The following is a 21,275-nucleotide window of genomic DNA, read 5'->3' on the forward strand; positions in this document are numbered from 1 at the left end:
TAAATCTCAGGGAACACTGAGTGCTGTTACTAATAGTTTGGTAGTAGTTTGGAATATGGTCCATAGACAATAGAAAATATAATTTTGATCAGCACTAGGTCCACATCAGAGTTGTAAACTAATCTGAGAAGTGACACGGTTTTGAAGTATAAGATAGGAGAGTAGCCAGTACTGGTAGCCCTGCTTCCCACATCTTCCACAGATAGAAGGGACAAGGTCGAGCAAGAGCAGTATGGCTTTTATTTTCCATGTACTTGTCTCTGTGTGAATTCAAGAGGGTGGCCAACGTTCCTACTGCCATTTTTTTCAAAAGGAGCAAAACTTCTCATACCTGTAATAAGACTCAATTCGATGGAAGTCCTGAACTTGTTAGGAGACAGTGAAACATCAGCCCCTACCTAGTCATATACATCCCCATACACACTGGGCATGAGAATGGTATTTGTGGACCATATGCCTTGGCCTCCTTCCCTTGGTAGGTCCCCATTACTCCAGATAGTCTCTAAATTGGCTAGTGTAATGAAGCAGATGGTGGGCAGGGGAATATCCAGGAGGATACAGCCTATCTTTTTCCTGTTTAACCCACGTACAGGGGCTGATCAAATGAAGCACTGTTAATGTCTGGACCAGTGATACCCAAACTTTAGAGTGCATTAGAACTCCTGAAATGCTTGTTAAAACACAGATTGTTCAGCTCTAATTCCAGAGTTTCTCATTCAGGAGATCTGTGGGTGGGGCCTGAGAATTTGCATTTCTAACCATCATTCCAGATGCTGCTGATTCAGACACCACCCTTTTTTTTTCAGTACGCGGGCCTCTCACTGTTGTGGCCTCTCCTGTTGTGGAGCACAGGCTCTGGACGCGCAGCCTCAGCGGCCATGGCTCATGGGCCCAGCCGCTCCGCGGCATGTGGGATCTTCCCGGACTGGGGCACGAACCCGCGTCCCCTGCATCGGCAGGAGGACTCTCAACCACTGTGCCACCAGGGAAGCCCAAGACACCACACTTTTTGAATTACTGACCTAAGCTATTGGTTTCCAACCTTGCTGGCTGCATATTGGAATTGCTTGGGAAATAAACAAAACAATAAAGCCTAGACTATATCTCATATCATTTTCAACAGAATCTATGTGGGTGGCACCAGACATCAATATTTTTAAAGATCCCCAGGTGAATTAGTCAGTAAGGAAACACAAAGTAAAACCACTATAAGAGGCCACTAGATCTCTATTGTAATGCTCAATTTAAAAAGAAAAAGAAAAAAAGAACTGATCAGATCAAGTGTTGGCGAGGATGTGGAAGAAAAAGACTCATACACTGCTGGTGAAAATGTAAAATGTGCATCCACTTTAGAAAATGGTTTGCTGGATTCTTTAAGAGTTAAATATGTGCTTACCATATGATACAGCTATTCCACTCCTAGGCAGCTATCCAAGAGAAATAAAAGCTTATGCATCTGTGCATATAAAGAAGTGTACATGAATGTTCTTAGCAACTTTGTAATAGCCATAAACAAGAAACCACCTGAATATTAATAAGTGAATAGATAAAAAAAATGTGGTGTATTCAAATAATTTAATACTGCTCACTAATAAAAAACATATACTTAAAAAAAAAGCTCCCCAGGTGATTCCAATGTGCAGCCAAGATTGAGAAATACTGATCTAGGTTCTTGAGACAGAAGACTGTTAATGTAGGTGTACTAGATAAATACAGTAGAACCAAATGTCTCCCATTCTTGGTCTGCGGCAGGATACTCTCGTAGTATGGACATCTTTCCTTGGGATGAATGCAGGTGGCAGTGATTGTGATGGTGGGTCATGGCTTGGACAGAGGTTCAAGCAGAATGAAGAAGGTTGAAACAGCAATCATGAAAATGGTAGAAAAGCTGACTAGGGAAACAGAAGATGATTTCTAGGCAGAAGTGAAAGACCTCTGGGAAGTGGAGACCATAAATTTATTTTGGGGTTCTTCTCCAAAATGTACAATTTTCCCCACCAGCTGTCAGCAGCCTGGGCAAGGAAAATGGACATTTCAACTGATCCAGGGTTAACAAACTTCCAATGCAGTTGCAGACAGTAGGGCAAAGGAGTTAAGGATATTGGTGTGAGAATGGCTAAAGTGATGGACCCTATAGTCTAGGGCCTAATCCCATGAACTCAAGCAAAAGCTTTCTTTTCCCTTTTCTTTTTTTTCCTGATAGGTTGTGTACTAGATATATAAATAATATCACTTTCTGTGAGTAGTCACTCCCTTCCCTATTCCATAGGATTATGGTGAGGCAAACATAGAAGCCTGACCCCACAATTAGGGCAGACAAGTGACCCAGATTTGGCTAAACCTACTATCCCTTTCCCCTGAATACAATGATTAGTCCAGGGGTGAGCACCAGACCTAAACAAGGCCAATCATAGTCCTTCCCTGTAACTGATATTTGGGAGGGGTATCATAGTTTGAGGCAACGTTAGATAGGATGGAAGGCTTCTCCTATGCAGTTACCTTTGAAGTGAGACCTGAATAACAAGAAGCAGAGGAAGTAACAAGCACAAAGGTGCTGAGTTGAGAAGGGTCAAGCTGTTCAAGAAATAAGGAGGCTTGGGGAGAATGCCGTTCCCATTGCCGGAACCGCTGTCCCTTCACTCTTGACCCGGGTAATTCCCGCTCAACTTTCGGATTTCAGCCCAAACATCACTCCCTCCAGTAAGCCCTCCTTGACTTCAAGAGCGGGTCTCCCTTCGCCCCCAGCAGATGACTGGCCTGTTCCTAGGATGTAGGGGTCTGTGTTTACCAGACTCGTGTAGTTCAAGGGAGGGAGTGACGGGATAAGGGATGCAGGGGGGCGCGTGATCTCTGCCCGATGAGAAAGCGAAGCCAACTTTCAATTTCTCAAGTCCAGATCAATGCTTGGGGAGCGACAGCAGCGCGCAGAGCGGCCGATCCCAGGGCGGAAGTGCATCCCCCTGGAGCCTTTCTAGGAAACTCGGAGGACCTAGCTCGTCAGTGATCCTGGGGTTGAAGTGGGGCATCGCCAGGCGCACAGGGCCACTTCAGAGAGCTGGTGTGGCAGGGCAGCGGCGAGATGGGGCTCGGGTGAGCGCGAGAACCGGCGCAAAGCAAGCCTGGAAAGGGTGAGGAGACCCCGGCCTGCCGACCACCTGTTCCTCCTTGGAGTGCGGCGCGCGTTGATTGGCTGGAGTGCGGCCCGGGTACCGGAAGTGGCTGATGCCCATAGCCAGTGAAACCCAGACAACAGCTGCGGGTTCTGAGGCAGCGGGCGGAGCAGCGCGGGGAGCCCGAGGGGAGCGCGTGTGGGGCGGTAGCTGCCTGAGGTGAGACCTCATTCTGTCCCGGCCGGGGATGGAGGGTGCTGCGGTCCCGAACCCCTGGCCCACGAGCCCCGCGAAAACCCGACGTTTAGGCCCGTGCCTGACCCGGGTTCGCTCTGTGACCTTGGACTTTATGGTATCCCCATCCCCCACCGGGTCCCCACCGGCACATACCCTGGACGCGGCCAGGGCCCGTCTCCGTCCTGGTTCCCTGCCCGTCAGCCGCGGGCACAGGAGCAGCAAGGACACCCCCTTCCGCGGGGGTGTCCTTACGTGGGGGATGATGGGAGCTGTGGTTTCCTCTGACATTCCATCCCCAAGTAAGCTGCGGGGACGAAATGGCGGGCAGTGTCATAAACTTCAGGCCTCCTGGCAGACTGTGCCCAGGGCCGGATATTGGTTTAAGAGGGTTAGTTAACGGAAAGGAGACAGGTTTCAGTGCAGAGTTAGTAGAGCCTTTTGATTGTGGGAACCAGGAGGACAGAGGAAAAGAGGATAACAGTGCTTTAAAGTAAGTGTCATCCAGATTGGCAGAAGGAACTTATTTTTACAAATAGTTATTGACGTCAGCTATGTGTCAGACACCGATCTAGGCTCTTTAGATACAAAATGAATGAAATATCCAGTTAGTCCTCAAGGGTGTCACAGATTAGTTATGTAAATAAGATATTTACACAAATTCATTTAACAGATATTTAGCAGGTACCCGAAATGTGCTTGGCGCTGGGAATATCAAGATGAATAGAACATCATCCTTGTTCATGGTCTGAAGAAGGAAGCAGAGATGAAAATAGAGTAACAGTACAATGAGGTAGCTGCAACAAGGTGAAGGAGTCTTAGGGACAGAGAAGAAGACAGAGGGGACTCTCTGTGTCTGAGCTGAGCCTTGTAGATGTTTGTTAAGTGTAAAAGGTGGGCAGTAGTATTCCAGGAAGTGGGAATAACCTGTTCTCAAAGGCAGAGAAGCTTTAAGGAATAAGAAGTGTTTGAACTGCAGCACCCTGAGCATGACTGCAGCTCCCACCTGTCATTGGAGAGCATGGGACAGGAGATGGGAAGGGAGACAGGGGCCTGACCAGGAAGGCATGATGAGCCATGTTAAGAAGTTTTTATTCTGTAGCCATTGGAGAACAGTGAACCGGAAGCGACGTGATAACTGTAGTACAAAGAAAGAGGTGAGTGAAATGCTGATTCAGAGGACCAAGAGATAACCTCCTTCCTGCAGGTGTAAGTGAAGACTTTGGGGAGGAGGTGATCCTTGTACTGGATACTGAGTATTTAGTAGGATCTGACCTTTCAGAAGTTAAGGAAAAGTATTTTTATGAATTAAGATGCTTTTGTCTATAAGTCACAGGATACAATTCAAGCTGGCCTAAAAAATAGTGTATAAGCTCTCATAATTGGAAGTCAAGAGGTAAAGTGGTTTCAGGAATGACTGAATCTAGTGGCCCTGCTGGCTCCATTTCCCCTCAGTTTTCTCAGCTCATCCTGCCTTCATCCACAGCTGGTAGTGAAATGGCAGCAGCGGTTCCAGGCAACAATATGTAGAAGTCTCTTCTGTGGTTCTCTCAGGACGGCAGGAAACTATTCCCAGAAGTTCCCAGCAAACTTCCTCAGAGTATCATTGACCCAGATGAAGGCATTTGTCCATTCCTGAAACAATCCCTACTGTTCTGAACAGTCACTGGCAAGGGGAATGGTATTAACTTAACTGGGTTAACTCACTTGGAGCTCACTCCTGGAGCTCTTGGGTGAGGTCAGATCTCCTGCAAAGAGTGTGAGGCCACTGCAAACTTTTTTGCTCAAATATCCCATAAAATAATTTGAAAAGCTTTGTGTATCCCCTTACGCGTTTGTAAGTTGACATCCAAAATGTTTCATCATTTTTTCATCATGAATTTGAATAGTTGCAAAGGATGTTACTTTTGGTATGTTATAAATTTTGACATTTCAAAATTAAACCTCATGCCAATTGGCAGGATTCCTGCCCTTGGATCCGTGTGCTCACCACATCCTTCACCCTGTCTGTAACCTCCACTCTTCCCTCCTTCCCCCACTTCATTTGTCTCCCTGTCTCACTTGGTCATCTCAACTGTGTCCTGGCTAACATCCTCAAGTCCCTCACTTTCTCATTCTTCCACCACGCATGTCCCCAGATTCCCAGCCTGCTCTGGGGCTGTCAAAAGTGTTGCTGGAGAAAGTCAGGAAAGCACGCCGATTGGCTGATTTCGCTCCTCTCTACACTGATGCCTCCAGCATACTTGTCTCAGCAAGAGGTTGTAAGGGTGTAACAAGAGAATGTGTGTAAGTTGCTTGGCACATAGTAAGAGCTTTCATTACTCCCCAGAAGGTTAGTGCATCCTCACTTATCTTCTTTCCTTCTTTACCCCAACTCTGCACATGCTACATTGAGGTCAGAATGTTCTTTCTGTTCCTTTTCTTATTCCTCTTGTACTTCCTAGTCTCTGAGGCTTTGCTCACCCCATGCTCTGCCCAGAATGCTGTTAAGTGCAGTAGTCTTCAAATGACATATATTGAGGGAGTCCACAAACATTTTCTGTAACATCTGTAAGTGCATGGATTGTTGAATGGACATCAATCTCTAGATCCTTGGCTTCAGTTTGTACCCTTGCCTACCACCAGTGTGCTTGAGAGTGGACCTGTGGCCTATAGATTTCTCTTTTCCACCTCCTTTTTCACAGTTGCTGTTTTCCTCCTTTACAGAAGAAAGACATACCTCTCACCCGTGCCCTCCTTAATTTTACTATGGCATATCACTCTGGGGTGGAAAAACCTCTGGAGTGCCACACAGGGGGACAATTTTCTGAGGGAGTAAATGATTCTTGGACCTTTTATAACTCAAGTCCCAATCTTTGCTTTTTTAAAATTTTTTAATTTTTTGCAACCTTTGCTTTTAACAACATTTTAAAAAGACCTAATCAGGCTGTCAGCTGATAGATTATTCAATGATTTTTTACTAAAAATCACAATATGTTTTTGGCAGATAAGTTTAGAGGATTAAGTGATATTGCTATCCCAAGAGATTGCTGTAAACTCTGATTTAGGTAGTTTGGGCAGACTCAGGTCCAGTCACAGTAACTAGGGTCAGTCTGATAAGTGTAATGGAAATGTGACCTAGTCAGTTGTATTATATTCCCTGTCTGCTTCCAGAAGTTTAGGGTAGGGTTGGGGGAGGGGTCAAGTTGGAGGGCAGGAAAAAAGAATGCAGAGCAAGAACTGGCAGTGTTATCTGTAATCCTGCTGCTTTGCACATGCGTTGATCTGCTTGGTGGACCAGACCTTGGTAGAGATGGATGCACCAGACTGAGAGTTAGATAACTCCAGTCACTCAGACTATCTAACACAGTGGTTCCCAAACCTGATAGGGCATCAGAATCACCTGGGCACTTGTTAAAACTACACATTCCTTTGCCTACTCCTGGAGATTCTGACTCTGAGAGGTCTGATGTGGGACCTGGAAGTTAGTATTTTTAGAGATTTTCCAGTTGACTTTTCTGCATCTAACCTAATTCCAGGCCAAGAATCATTATTTAAGGATTGTTCATTAAAAAAAAAAAAAATCTTCCTGCTATGATTGTAAGCCAGCTAAACAATTTTTAGGGTTTTATGTGGCTTCTCATGTAGACAGTATGGTCCTTTTGAAGTTTTATTTCTCATGGTTAATTAATAGGTGGATATTTGGTTTATGCATCAGTATTTTGTGAATGAGGATTTCTGAGTGCATTGAAAAAAAAAAAAAATCCAGATCTGCAGAGTTGAAGACCCTATTCTGAACTATGGAGACCCAGTAGTTGCTTGTCATCCCCCAGACTGAGGACCAAGAGTGGTCATCCTACTCCTAAGATGGCACATCCATCTTATCTCTCTCCAGAAACAACTAATTTCAAATTTAGAAAAGTGAAGAAGTGACAAACATAAGAAATTATGTTTGGAAATTTAAATTTATGCTATGAGTAATAGAGTGTTTCCATATGAGTACGAGGTCTAATGTGTATCTGTGTCTCTGGAAAATCAACCAAAAGGAGAATGGCTTTGGGACTTCCCTGGCGGTCCAGTGGTTAGAACTCTGCGCTTCCACTGTAGGGGGCATGGGTTTGATCTCTGGTCAGGGAACTAAGATCCTGCATGCCACACAGTGCATCCAAAGAAAAAAAAAAGGAGGATGGCATAGATTTGTATATGAGAAGGTGTCTATTAGACAAAACAATATTTAACAAATGGCATTAATATCGTGTCGCTGGTGGAATGCAAAGTAAAAGAATAGTCAGAGGGGGCAAATTTTAGTTGGGGAAGACTTTCTGGACTAGAATTTTGAACCAGGTGTTGAAGTTGGGGATAGATATACATACCTAACTTCTATGTCTTGCATCTTGTTTTACTGTGGACACGTGATTTTCCATATGGTGTGGGACAGATGTGGGTTTTATGAATGCTGACTTTATATGGAGCTTGATGTTGGAAAAGAAGTAACTGTAGGAGAGATGCTGCTGAAAAGGAAAGGCCAGCGAGGGGGTCAGAAGTAGATAGGGACTGAAATACCAGCTTGTAGAACTTGTTCTTGGCTGAGCATTAGAGAGAAATTTATTTAAGGCAGTACTTTCTAATTCAAATAGTACCATGGATGAAGATAGCTAAATTCTCTACAGTGGATTCTTACACTTACATAGGTACACATTATCTATAATTTTCAAAAATTTCAGTGAAAAGGAGAAATCTAGATTTTGTGTGCCTGCCCTTATTCCAGGGGAAAATTAGAGAAGGCGCTGAGTGGGGGAAAGTTGAAGAAGATTCCAGGTCATTTTTAGGGGTAGCACAAAGAGCTTCCAACAATTCAGGATTTCAGTAGGAGATCAGGTTCCTTCCAGGTGTCAGGAAAGAGGGCTTACCAGGGCTGCACCCCTAAGTGACTAGGGAGGCCAGAGGGTATGATCCTGTGGGTGACTGGAGACTGGGCAGAGAAAAGGGGCAGTACAAAGGGCACCCCCAAATCACCCCTTTCCCCTTCCCTCACCACTTGACCCCAGTCTCTCCTGCCTCTCAGGATCTTCATTTCTTCAGCAATCTCATCTTTTCATCCCTCTTAACCTTTCTCTCTACTGGCACCATCCTTTCTAATATAAGCATGTTCAAATCTCTACCATCAGAGAAAATTCTTCTTTGACTTTCTTTGACCTTTTACACTACTGCCCATCTTGGTCCTCTCCTTTAACCCAAATTTTTTGAAAGAAGCAGCAAATTAATTAATCAGTCCACTGCCAGCTGGCTTCTGCTTCTGTCATTCCATTGACTCTGTTTTTACATGTCATCTGTGACCACCTAATTGTCCCAGCAGACGTTTTCCAGTTCTTATCCTACTGGATCTATCAACTGTGTGTGACGCTTTGTAATTCCCTCTGCCATTGCCTTGGTGACTTATATGACACTTTTTCTGGTTCTTCTCCTACTTCACTAACCATTCTTTCTCTTCTTGGCAGGCTTCTCTTCCTCTAACTACCCCTTTATCATTAGGGTTCTAACAGGAAACAGGTACTTTGCTCAAATTAGGATAATTTGAGTAGGGTTTAGTTGCAAAGAAGTTAATATAAAAGATGTAGGTGTAGGCAGGGTACTGAGGAAGCTGGGATTGGCAATAGCAGAGTAGTCACCAGCCCTAGGCCAGAAGAGGCAAGAGGTAGGGGAGGGCCTGGAGCCCACAGAGACAACTGGGTAGGATGATTCCTTGAGAGGAGTAATGAACTTCAATTGAGGGACACCATGAACCCAAGGTGATCTCATAGGAAGGAACCAGGAGGATAAATACTCTGACCTCACTCTCCTCCCTCCTTCCAGCCTCCTGCTAGGGCTCCCCATTGGTGGAACACAACTGGAGGCCAGAGGGCCCCTTGATGTGTGCTATATAGGTTACCTTCTGGGGCAGAGAGCAGGGTGAAGAAAAGTTGAAAGGTCTGGAGGGGAACATGGAAGTTAACTGGAGTACTCTTCAATGTTGGCCTTGGCTTTCTACGTTTCTGTCTTCAGTATCTGACAGTTGTCACAGCTATACTCATTATTGTCTATGCTGAGTACTCTCAAGTCTGTATCTTTAGTCCTGACTGCTCTAAGCTTTAGACCAATATATTTTGACTGATTCCTTGGTACTTCTGTATGGATGTGTTGAAACTCATCTTGTCCAAAACACAGCTCATTTATCATCTTCCCCCCTAACCTAGCTGCTCCTCAATATTCCCAACCTTGGTGGTATCACTATCCATCTAATTACACCTTCCTTACACCTATATCCAATCATACCCCAAGTCTTAGAGAATTTGTCCTCTCAAGCACTTCTCTAGTCTGTTTCCTCTTCATTCACACTACCACTATTACCCTAGTTAGATCTCATCACCCTTTGCCTTGATGACTGCATCAGACTTCTAACTGATCTCCTTTATGTCCTGGTCTGCTGCTTTCTGGTTCAGCCAGTAAATGGCCACTTGTGTATATCTACCTGAAATGCTAATCTGACCATGAACTGTGTCATTCCTTCGCTTAAAAACCATTCCATGACTCTGCAATATAAGGATGAAGTCCCATAGCTGCCCCATTCCCCCTTGAGAATCACCTTCGGCAATTAACACTTTTATTGATAGGAGGATTGTGTTGCTCAGATTCGCTGTCGTGCACAGATGCACTGCTCTAGGCAAAGGGCCTCTCCTCTTCAATATTAGCTCCCGGTTGCTTAATACCTGAACAGAAGCTGGGCTCATTTCCCCAGCATTTGGATCTTCTGTGAGGGGACAGCTAAACCCCTGGGGCCATTGTACCAATTAGGAGCAAGTTTGGCTTCATAAATTAAAAAACCATAATAGCTTAAGCAAGGAAAAAGCTTCTTTCTCTGTTAGATAAAAGAAGTCCAGAGGCAGGTGTTCCAGGGCAAGTATGGCAGCTCCACAGAGTCATCAGGGACCCAGGTGCCTTCCTGTTCTTGTCCCACTGTAGGGTATGCTGGTGAACTCATGGTCCAGGATGGCACTTCAGCTATCACTTCATGTCCCAGGCACAGCACAGAAGAAGAGGGTGAAGAAATGTATCCCCTTACTTTTAAGGAGATATCCCAGAAGTCCCTCATGCTGTCATTTGCATTTTACTGTCTCATTGGCCAGAAACTGTTTACATAGCCAAATCTAGCTGCAAAGAAGGCTGAGAATATATTTCTTTAGGCAGCCTCATTGCTACAAAAATAAATTCATTATTCTGTTGCTGATGAGGTGGCGAAGAGTGGAAATTGGGATAGACAACTAAAAATCCTTGCCACAGCCTTTTAGAAGTTTTAAAAAAGTATAGGCTTTAAGATTTATAAAAGTGCTAAGAGGGGCTTCCTTGGTGGCGCAGTGGTTAAGAATCTGCCTGCCAATGCAGGGGACACGGGTTCGAGCCCTGGTCCAGGAAGATCCCACATGCCACGGAGCAACTAAGCCGTGCGCCACAACTACTGAGCCTGTGCCCTAGAGCCTGCGAGCCACAACTGCTGAGCCCGCGTTCCACAACTACTGAAGCCCGCACACCTAGAGCCCGTGCTCTGCAACAAGAGAAGCCACTGCATTGAGAAGCCTGCGCACCGCAGCGAAGAGTAGCCCCCGCTCGCTGCAACTAGAGAAAGCCCACGCACAGCAACCAAGTCCCAGTGCAGCCAAAAATAAAATAAATTTTTAAAAAACTAAAAAAAAAGTGCTACGAAAATTGTATAAAGGGACCAATTACAATATTAGTAAGTAAAAATCAACAGCATTGCTATATGTATGTATATATATATGTGTGTACACACACACACACACACACACACACACACACACACATATAATAACAACTAGATATAAAATATAAGAAAAACTCACTAAAAGAGAAGACATACAGAAACGTGATGGATATAAAAACATCAGGGTAAGTTTGGAAATTTTACAAAATTATACTAAAATTTATTTGGAAAAATAGAATAGACAGGAATATTTGAGAAAGAAGACTAACAAGCGAGCACTTTCTCTAACATATTAAAAAATTTAAAGCTACAGTAGGTTGAACAGTTTGGTGTTAGAGAGGGAATAGATCAATAGAACTGAATGGAGCCTGGAAATTGACCCAGATATATATGGAACTTTAGACTATGGTATAGGAGGCATTTCAAATTAGTAGGGAAAATTAGGTATTGATACAATTTAGTAACCATCTGGAGAAAATTAAGCTAGAACCATACTTTATCCAAATATACGGGAGCCAAGGGTGGTTCCTTCTGTCCCTGTTATAGCTAAGTCACATTAACCTTTTGAATAGGTAACGCCTACAACATATACAATCCCCTATTCTCTAGAGCTGGTGAGCGCCACAGAACTGGACTAAAGATATTTCTTCTTGCTACTCATTTCTGGTTTCTTCCTCTGTAAACCCAAAGGTTATATTAGTCATTTTTGTCCCTTTCCCAACCTTTTCCATATACCATCTATTAATATGGCCATAATTTTCCTTAAATGTTTTTATTACCAACCTCAGTTTCTGCCTCAATTCACTGTTAATATTATGGAACTTTTATCTTCTTACCATCCATTTCCTGTTCTCTCCTTAAATCTCTTCCTCTGATAATTTCCCTCACTCTTCTCAGTCAGCGTCTGCTCTTTGTGTAGCATGTCCACCATAATCCTAAATCTTTCTCTTCTCTTCAGCAGCGTCCTGTAATCTCACCAGATACAGAGAGTGCTTTTGGGTGCTGTCAGAACCATGTCAAGCTCCATACTCCCTAGTATTGGCTTCATTTAGCTGAGATACAGCCACTTCACAGACTTACCCTCTCTCATTTCAGATTGTGAGATGGGGACTGAGAACAAGGAGGTAATTCCCAAGGAAGAAATTTCTGAAGAATCTGAACCACATGGGGCAATATTAGAAAAACTTCCGAAGGTGGTTTATCAGGGTCACGAGTTGGGAGCAGCATGTGAAGAAGACATATTGGAGGAGCATTCCAGAGAGTCCACAGAAGAAGTTCTGGAGCAGGTGTCCCCTGAGGAGAGAGACTTTGCATCAGGGTTGATTATCTTTAAGAAATCACCCTCAAGTGAGAAAGACCATGAGAATAATGAAAGTGAGCGAGCCTACAATCCTAGCTCAAACCTGATCACGTACCAGGGAGATACTACGGCAGAGGCAGTTAGCACATTTGCTGCTTCTGGCCAAAACTTCATAGAGAATTTAGGACCTAATAAAACACATAGAAATTCTCTGGGAGAAAAGCCTCATACATGTAAAGAATGTGGGAAAGCCTTTAATCAAAACTCACATCTTATTCAGCATATGAGAGTTCATAGTGGTGAGAAACCCTTTGAATGCAAAGAATGTGGAAAAACATTTGGAACTAACTCAAGCCTTCGAAGGCACCTGAGAATTCATGCTGGAGAGAAGCCCTTTGCTTGTAATGAATGTGGAAAGGCCTTCATTCAGAGTTCACATCTCATCCACCATCACAGAATTCACACTGGAGAGAGACCTTATAAGTGTGAAGAATGTGGTAAAGCCTTCAGTCAGAATTCAGCCCTTATTCTACATCAGAGAATCCACACTGGGGAGAAACCATACGAATGTAATGAATGTGGGAAGACCTTTAGGGTTAGCTCACAGCTTATTCAGCATCAGAGAATTCATACTGAAGAAAGATATCATGAATGCAATGAGTGTGGCAAGGCCTTCAAGCATAGCTCAGGCCTCATTAGACACCAGAAAATTCATACTGGAGAAAAACCCTATCTGTGTAATGAATGTGGGAAAGGCTTCGGTCAGAGTTCTGAGCTCATCCGGCATCAAAGAATTCATACAGGAGACAAACCGTATGAATGTAATGAATGTGGGAAAACTTTTGGCCAGAACTCAGAGATTATTAGACATATTAGAATTCATACTGGTGAGAAGCCCTACGTATGTAAGGAATGCGGGAAGGCCTTTAGGGGAAACTCAGAACTTCTTAGACATGAGAGAATTCACACTGGAGAGAAACCCTATGAATGCTTTGAGTGTGGAAAGGCTTTTAGGCGGACCTCTCATCTTATTGTCCACCAGAGAATTCATACTGGAGAGAAACCTCATCAGTGTAATGAATGTGCCAGAACCTTTTGGGATAACTCTGAGCTGCTTCTCCACCAGAAAATTCACATTGGAGAGAAACCTTATGAATGTAATGAGTGTGAGAAAACATTCAGCCAGCATTCCCAACTTATCATACATCAGAGAATTCACACTGGAGAGAAGCCTTACGAGTGCCAAGAATGTCAGAAGACCTTTAGTCGGAGTTCTCACCTCCTCCGACATCAAAGTGTTCACTGTATGGAATGATCTGAAAAGCATGAAAGCCTTCTGTGGAAAAGCTGAAGTCAGACTTATTGTCCTCAGTCTGTACCCCAATTTCTCAGATCAAATGAATGGACAGAACCTCCTCTGTCCTTTTACTGATTTTTATTTAAACAGTTGGTCAAAAAGGATGAGGCACTTTTATGAACTATTCATTGAGAAGTTTCAGTGTACTGAGTTAAATCATAAAAGCTGTTTCAGGCCTTAATTCTTCACTATCCCTTTTTCCTTTCCTTCCTCCCTCCCCACTAGTGGATCACATAACATTAGGGGTCTTTACTGGCCATCTAGCCCAAATTGTTACTGTTCAGGAAAAATGGAAGAACATGATTCCACCACTTCCTAGGAATGACAGAGTTGACCCCTTGAATATTATCCCTGAAATGTTAAAGTCATGGCCTAGAAGACACACCTCTGTCTTTCCCACTGTTTATCATTGGAATTTAGTAAGCTTTTATTAGCTTCAAAATCTTCCAAACTTGCTATCAAGTTCCCTTGGAAGATGGCAGCATTAATGAAGAAGCGGGAAGCGTGGGTCATTTCTCATCTCCTGCTAGGCTTCCTTAGTCATCTGAGAGGGTGCCATGATAGGGGAAACTGACAAGCAATTTATAGGATTGTAAGTGAAGGCCCTCAGAATCCAGAGGGGCTGATTAGCAAGGCCAGGGGATAAACAAGTGAGGCCAGACTACTCAGCATGGGCAGAAGCAGCTCTTTTGCAGCTCTTTCTCATTTCAGGGCCGTTCAGACTGAGTGCTCCCAAGAACTCTGCTGCATTCACTTTGGGCCCCAGCTTGTGCTGCTGCTGACAGATCCTGTGTTAGGAAATAACAAAGAGGACTGCAGCTTCATTGTCACTAGGCACCTGGCCACAGTGATGAGCTGGTTCACCTGACTGACCAGGACCCTGCCTTGCCAAAGCACTTAAGCTCCCATGACCTGGGCCCCACTGCTGGGGTCCCTGGCTAATAGGCCAGGATATGACAGCCTCTTCTCAATTTGCCCTAGTCTTTGGAATTCTCTTTCTTCAGCATCTCTACATGTGTTTTCTGTGTTCTCTTACGTGTTTTTTTTTTTTTTCTTCAAGGAAACACATCCTCAATTTTTCATGTGTCAATGTTTCTGAGTCAGTGAATGGTAGTGGGAATTGCACTAACGGGGATCCAGCTTGCTTGGGGTCTGGTCTTAGAACTAGACCTTGAATAAGGCACTTCACCTGCTGATCCCTAATTTCCTCATCTGTAAAATGAGAGGAATTGAACTAAATGATCTCAAGTTTCAACTGGCCCAATAATTCCTTTTTTCTTTTTAAAAAATTTAACTTTATATATCTTCAGTGTTTTAGTCTTTAATCTCTTTATTACACTGATATTAATCACTAGTATTTATTGAATTTTTACTATGTGCCAGGCACAGTGCCAGACAGTTTACATTTTCGTTTTCACAGCCTCCCTATGGTGTGGTCACTCTTTTTTTTAAAAACAAACAAAACGGCTTTATTGAGATATAATTTACATACCATAAAATTCACCTGTTTAAGTGTTCAGTTGAATGCTTTTTAGTTAATTTACAGAGTTGCACAACCATCAGTGATGTGGGTTCTCTTACACCAATTTGAAAGGTGAGGGGCAGGGGAGATGTCAAGTAACTTGCCCATGATCACACAGCTGGTAAGTGCTAGAGCCAAGACTCCAGCCCTGAGCTGTGCTCCTAAGCACTATGTTGTACTGTGAATAGGTGCATGCATTACTGCCTTATTCGAAATCCTTTGTACATTTTCTATTCATTATTAATTACTACATGAATTTGAATATAATGGATTTAAATCATGTCCTTGGAAACATAATTGGTCATAGCCAAAACCCATCAAGTGGGTTTATTCTGTACCCCGATATGTGCCCCCACCCCCGGGCTCATGCTCTTGGCTTGAGAAAAGGGCTGTACAAGTAAAACAGTTGATGGGGACTTCCCTGGCAGTCCAGTGGTTAAGACTTTGCCTTCCAATACAGGGGTGTGGGTTCGATCCCTGGTCGGGGAGCTAAGATCCCACATGCATCAAGGCCAAAAAACCAAAACATAAAGCAGAAGCAATATTGTAACAAATACAGTAAAGACAAAAAAAAAGTCCATATCAAAATAAACAGAAAAAAGCTGATTACACAGTTTCCACATCCTTTCAGGTACCTCTGTCTCTAGTAGTTAGACGTTAGCAGAAGTTCTTTAACTCATCTCTTTCCATAGGGTGTTTACAAGTGCAGTGTGCTCTCATTCCTTTTTTCATCACTCAAGCTCAAATTGAATTATACCCAAACATATCTTTCTCATGTGAAACCTGGATGTTACTTATTCCCTTAACTTCTTATTCCTGTGTTTGAATATTTTATTTGCACATTCACCCCTTGCCAGCCCTTAATATAGAACTCAGCACCTCTTCAAGCTCCCCAGAAAGGATCCCCTCACAGAAACATATCCATGAGTAATACAGACTCTACTCAAGATTCTGGTGTGTAAGAGGTGGAGAAGGGGGTTTGTATCCTACTAGACATCTCGTTCTCAGCAGTCCCTTCTTTGCCAAACTGCCACTGAAGGTTTTTCTCTTTGTCCTCCCCTCTCAGGGCTGTCAACTCAGCTCCTTTTTAGGCCCTTCAATAACAGACCGCTCATTGGAACACTAGAAGGCAATTTAGTGACCAATTTTTGTTGTGCCTGATCATATTAAGGGAAGAAGTTCTCACCTCTCATTCTAAGAAGAATTTTCCAACATATATTAATTCTTTCCCAAGAGAAATTCTGGTGAATGAAATTATTTCCACCTTGTTATATACACTACACACACATCCTGTAACCTCACTACCTGCCCTTATCCACCTTACACCCAGCTAGCTCAGAAATATTTCTCTTTTCCTTGTTTGCCCCCTCCCCCTCAATTTTCTTAGGAGCCAAAATCTGACCATAATATAATTGACTGGTAGTCATAATCTAGTGCAAGTAGAATTCTATCAAGGAAAGAAAAGATGTGAATTTTCTTAATTTTAGACCCATTAAAAATACCAGGCCTCACAATCTCAAAAACCTACCAAAATACCCAGAAATGCCCTTCAGAATTTTTGCAGACCTAACCATGTACATTTTCATCCTTCCCTAATTAAACAGTTTTACTGGTATACTAACACTTTATGTAAATAAAGTATTTCTTTACAGTTTTACTGATTTGATGCCTTTCTAAGTATATTCCAAAGTACATTGTTTCATTATGGTCTTAATATGACTTTGTATGCCATTTTCCTGCCATCCTATAAATTTCACCTTAGTACCCCAACATGTGCTCTGGTAGCTTCTGGTTTTACATAAGCTGTTCACTCTGTCCTTTTATTTATTTATTTTTAAAAATTAATTATTTTTGGCTGTGTTGGGGTCTCATTGCTGTGTGAGGGCTTTCTCTAGTTGCGGTGAGCAGGGGCTACTCTATGTTGCGATGCGTAGGCTTCGTCACGTGGCTTCTCGTTGCGGAGCATGGGCTCTAGGTTCGTGGGCTTCAGTAGTTATGGCATGCAGCCTCAGTAGTTGTGGCACACAGGCTTACTTGCTCCACGGCATGTAGGATCTTCCCAAACCAGGGCTCGAACCCGTGTCTCCTGCATTGGCAGGCGGATTCTTAACCACTGCGCTACCAGGGAAGTCCTGTTTACTCGGTCCTTGATCTTCTGCTTTGCTTGGTGAGGTCTTTTATCTTTCATGACAGGGCAAATGTTACCTACTTTGTTTATCTAGATAGATACAGTTAGTTTTTCAGGATTATCAACTTAATGTAAGGTATTCTGGATCTGGAATTTCTTGGTATCCAGTGGTTAGGACACCGTGCTTTCACTGCTGAGGGCCCGATCCCTGGTCAGGGAACTAAGTTCCCACAAGCCTTGCGGTGCGGGGGGTGGGGGGGGGGGAAGATATTCTGGATTTTAAAAAAATGTTACTGAGATTTCTGTGCTGGTGTTTATTATTGTTTTGTTTTAACATGTTCTCCTGTGTGACTCCTGGTCTGAGGCAGTTTCCTTAGGTTGTTAGGTAGGGGGTCTTTGAGACTCAGGAAAGCTCTATCTAGAAAAATGTGCATGCACATTCAGGGAATTCATGGACCATCTGAAACTCATCTTTGGACCTCTGTAGTCCTTTACACGGTCCTGAAATCAAACTTTTACCTATAAAACAAATTATCAAGTAACCCGCAATAACCTCTACCTCACCACATCTCTCAGCTTTGGGGATGAAGCTATGCCAAGACTATCCTCCTGGGTGAACCCCTGAAAGTGAACGGGAGTTGGAGCCTCAGTAAAATCCAGTGGGAAGCGGGACGTGGTGATTCTGGTGATAACCTGAGGCGAGGAGCCTCAATAACGGGGTCCCTGCACATTCATCAACCACCTGCTGAGCCCCTACGACGTGTTGGGACCTGTGCAACGCGCGGGGGGCTAAGCGCTAAGAGGCTGGTGGGGACTTGAGCTATGCAGTAGAGGTCAGCGCTGCGGAGGGGGGAGTAGGCTAGAAGGCTTCGATTCTCCCACGGAGCAGGAAGCCCGCCTCCTCCCTGAGAGCTGGGGAGCGGCGGCCGACGAGGCAGGCGCGGCCCCCTCCTCGAGCCCCAGGACGCGAGCTCACTCCTCTGCACCCGCTGGCCGTCCCTGCCACGTCCTTGTCTCCAGCCGGGCCTTGCACTGGGGCTCGGCCGCGACTCGCATCTCTCCTGCGGTGCCGCTGACGAGAAGGCTGATGTTTATTTGTACTACGCTTTGCAGTGTTTTCATCGGTGGACCCAACTTTGCCGGCACCGACCCCGACGAACCTCTAAGTCATCGAACGCGCTCGGCCACCACTGCCTCCGCGACCAAGAGGTACTGATAAGAGCCTCACCGAGCCCTGAGGCTGGGGCCGCTCTCGGAAGCCTGGGGACCCTTGTCCGTGCGCCACCTGGCGGGCGGGGGCGGGCCGGGGCGGCGCGCGGCGTGATTGGACGAGGGCCGGGGTGCCTTTTTGCTGGTGACCGGTGGGGGCCGGAGGCTGAGGTGGGAGGGCCCCGAGAGTGGGCTACTGCGCGCTGCTGACCCCGAAGTCAAGTACTGGGGCGCCCGCCGGACGGGACCTGGGCTGGCGTATCTCAGGCCGCTGTGATTTGTCGTTTGTGAGGACGTTTCACATCCCCGGGTGGGATCTATTCCGCCGTTCCCTGATGTTCATGGAGTCCTTGCCGCGGCCCAGGTTCTTTCGAACTTCCAGCCAGGCCTATTAAGATACTTATCTAATAACTAATTTTTTAAATTTAATTTAGTGGCAGTGGGAAAGGACATACTCAAGGTACAGAAGGCAGGTTTGGCTTCAGAAAGAAGGAAGAAAGCACTGTCCTCTGAGGCTGCTGGAGGAACTGAGACGACAGATGTGGAGGGAATGAGCGCAGGGTGGCCAGCAGAGTTGATTATTTGAGGCCTTTTGCTAAGAAGGGTGATTATGCATTGGAGTGGGCAGATTACCCAAAACATCATCTAGAAAGGAGAAAAATGCTTCTGTGCTCCTGATCTGCTGGTTATGTCGGCATTCTCTGAGCTGGGTTTTGGTGGGGACAGGGCGGAACTTTAGTCACAGGAGGACTATAATCCACACTCCACTCCATTGACTCCCAAGTGGGAGGAATCCCAGGAGTGCAGCGAATGTGGGAAAGACCCGAGAGGTCTTCATGCGGTCGGGTGGAGCTGAGATTCTCTGCATCAGAGAGTTCACACTGGTGAGCAACCCTTCTAATGTAATGAATTCCACCTTCAGACAGAATTCCCACCTTGGAGTTCATCAGAAAACTTGTACTGGAGAGGCCCTTGGAATACCAATGCGGAAAAGCCTCTGCTCAGAACTCTCACCAGTTTCAGCATCAGAGCATCCACAGTGCACAGTGATCTGGGGATTTACTCACTGTAGGACACTTTCATTCCGACCTGAAACTTTGCTCTGATCTTTCCTCTTCTTTACCGATGTCACTAGACTGGAAATGCCCTTTGTGCCAGCTGATTTTGTCCTGCTCCTTGAGGACAGGGCTACATTGTTGTAGAAGAGCATATCGCATCCAGCCCAGGGTTGCCACTCAAAAATTAACCAATGGGGCTTCCCTGGTGGCGTAGTGGTTGAGAGTCCGCCTGCCGATGCAGGGGACACGGGTTTGTGCCCCGGTCCGGGAAGATCCCACATGCTGCAGAGTGGCTGGGTCCGTGAGCCATGGCCGCTGAGCCTGCGTGTCCGGAGCCTGTGCTCCGCAGCGGGAGAGGCCACAACAGTGAGAGGCCCGCGTACCGCAAAAAAAAAAAAAAAAAAAAAAAAAAAAAAAAAAAATTAACCAATGAATGACTTAAATAAATAAGAGGCCATAAATGATGAATTGGACATTTCAAATTTAATTAACTGAATGTAGAATCATAATGCCCTTGCTGTCCTTTATTTTTCTATGCAGACCTTTAATGGCCATGGCATTAAAGGTCTATATCACCCATCTAATATAAATTATATCTCTTTATGTGATATGGGGACACGTAAAATGTTAAACAGTTGAACCAAAACCTTTCTTTAGCTGAGGGAATTGATCCACTATATGATTTACTCAAATACAAGATAGCCACAGATTGCTTTAAACACACCTATTTTCCTTGCAACTTTCAGCACTGAAACAAAACAAAACCCAAATCAGATACTTCACCTGTATCATCCTCAAAATCTTTCTTTCCTAAGAGGCTTTGTTTACTTCTTGATCTCGTTTCTGTTTTTATACATTATTTCCATCTTCTTGGATATATTATATTTTTCTCTTCATGTGAGCTATATCTTAAATGTATTTGCTGGGATTCAGTATTCTTATTTTTGCAGCTGCTTCAGCATCATCACAGGCTTATGTTTTCTTCATATGTAGTAGTATGCTCAGGATAATCTTGAAAATTAGTTGTTCTTGTGTGTTTTGTTTTGTTTTGTTTTGTTGGCTGAGCCACACGGCTTGTGGGATCTTAGTTCCCTGAGCAGGGGTTGAACCTGGGCCCTCAGCAGTGAAAGCGTGGAGTCCTAACCACTGGATGGCCAGGGAATTCCTTGAAAATTAGTTTTTAAATGACTTGTTATTGAAAGGATTAGAATCTATTGCAGGACAAACCATATGTTGGGAGCCTCACTATCTACAGCAGAACCCTGCCAGGCTGGATGTTCTGTCCATTGAATACAGGCAACGCCTCTTTAACTCCTTTCTTTCTTCCTTCCTTTCTCCTTTCTTCTTTCCTTCCTTCCTTTCTCTTTCTTTCCTTTTTTCTTTCTTTCTTCCTTCCTTCCTTCCTTCCTTCCTCTCTCCCTCCCTCTCTCTCTCTCTCTCTCTCTCTTTCTTTCCTTCCTTCATTCCTTTCTACAGAAATTTATTTTCTCACAGTTCTGGAGGTTACAAATCCCAGATTGAGATGCCAGCCAATTTGGTTCCTACTGAGAGCTCTCTTCCTGGCTGTGGATGACCACGTTCTCACTATGTCCTCACATGGTGGAGGGAGAGGGAGGGAAAGA

General features: G+C 44.4%; 1 protein-coding gene across 1 annotated transcript; it reads left to right on the forward strand.

The window, feature by feature from the left end:
• Positions 1 to 3,269: 3,269 nt before the first annotated feature.
• ZFP3 (ZFP3 zinc finger protein) lies at positions 3,270 to 13,917 on the forward strand. Its single transcript, XM_007466504.1, has 2 exons — positions 3,270 to 3,329; positions 12,175 to 13,917. Exon 2 carries the CDS (start codon positions 12,183 to 12,185, stop codon positions 13,692 to 13,694), a length of 1,512 nt encoding a protein of 503 aa, XP_007466566.1. The 5' UTR covers positions 3,270 to 3,329; positions 12,175 to 12,182; the 3' UTR covers positions 13,695 to 13,917.
• Positions 13,918 to 21,275: the final 7,358 nt, after the last annotated feature.

Source organism: Lipotes vexillifer, unplaced genomic scaffold (assembly GCF_000442215.2).
Source record: "Lipotes vexillifer unplaced genomic scaffold, Lipotes_vexillifer_v1.1 scaffold2612, whole genome shotgun sequence".
Lineage (NCBI taxonomy): Eukaryota > Metazoa > Chordata > Mammalia > Artiodactyla > Lipotidae > Lipotes > Lipotes vexillifer.

Excerpts from the sequence above, each read along its gene's own strand:
- ZFP3 (XM_007466504.1), top strand. The coding sequence starts at position 12,183 with ATGGGGACTGAGAACAAGGAGGTAATTCCCAAGGAAGAAATTTCTGAA.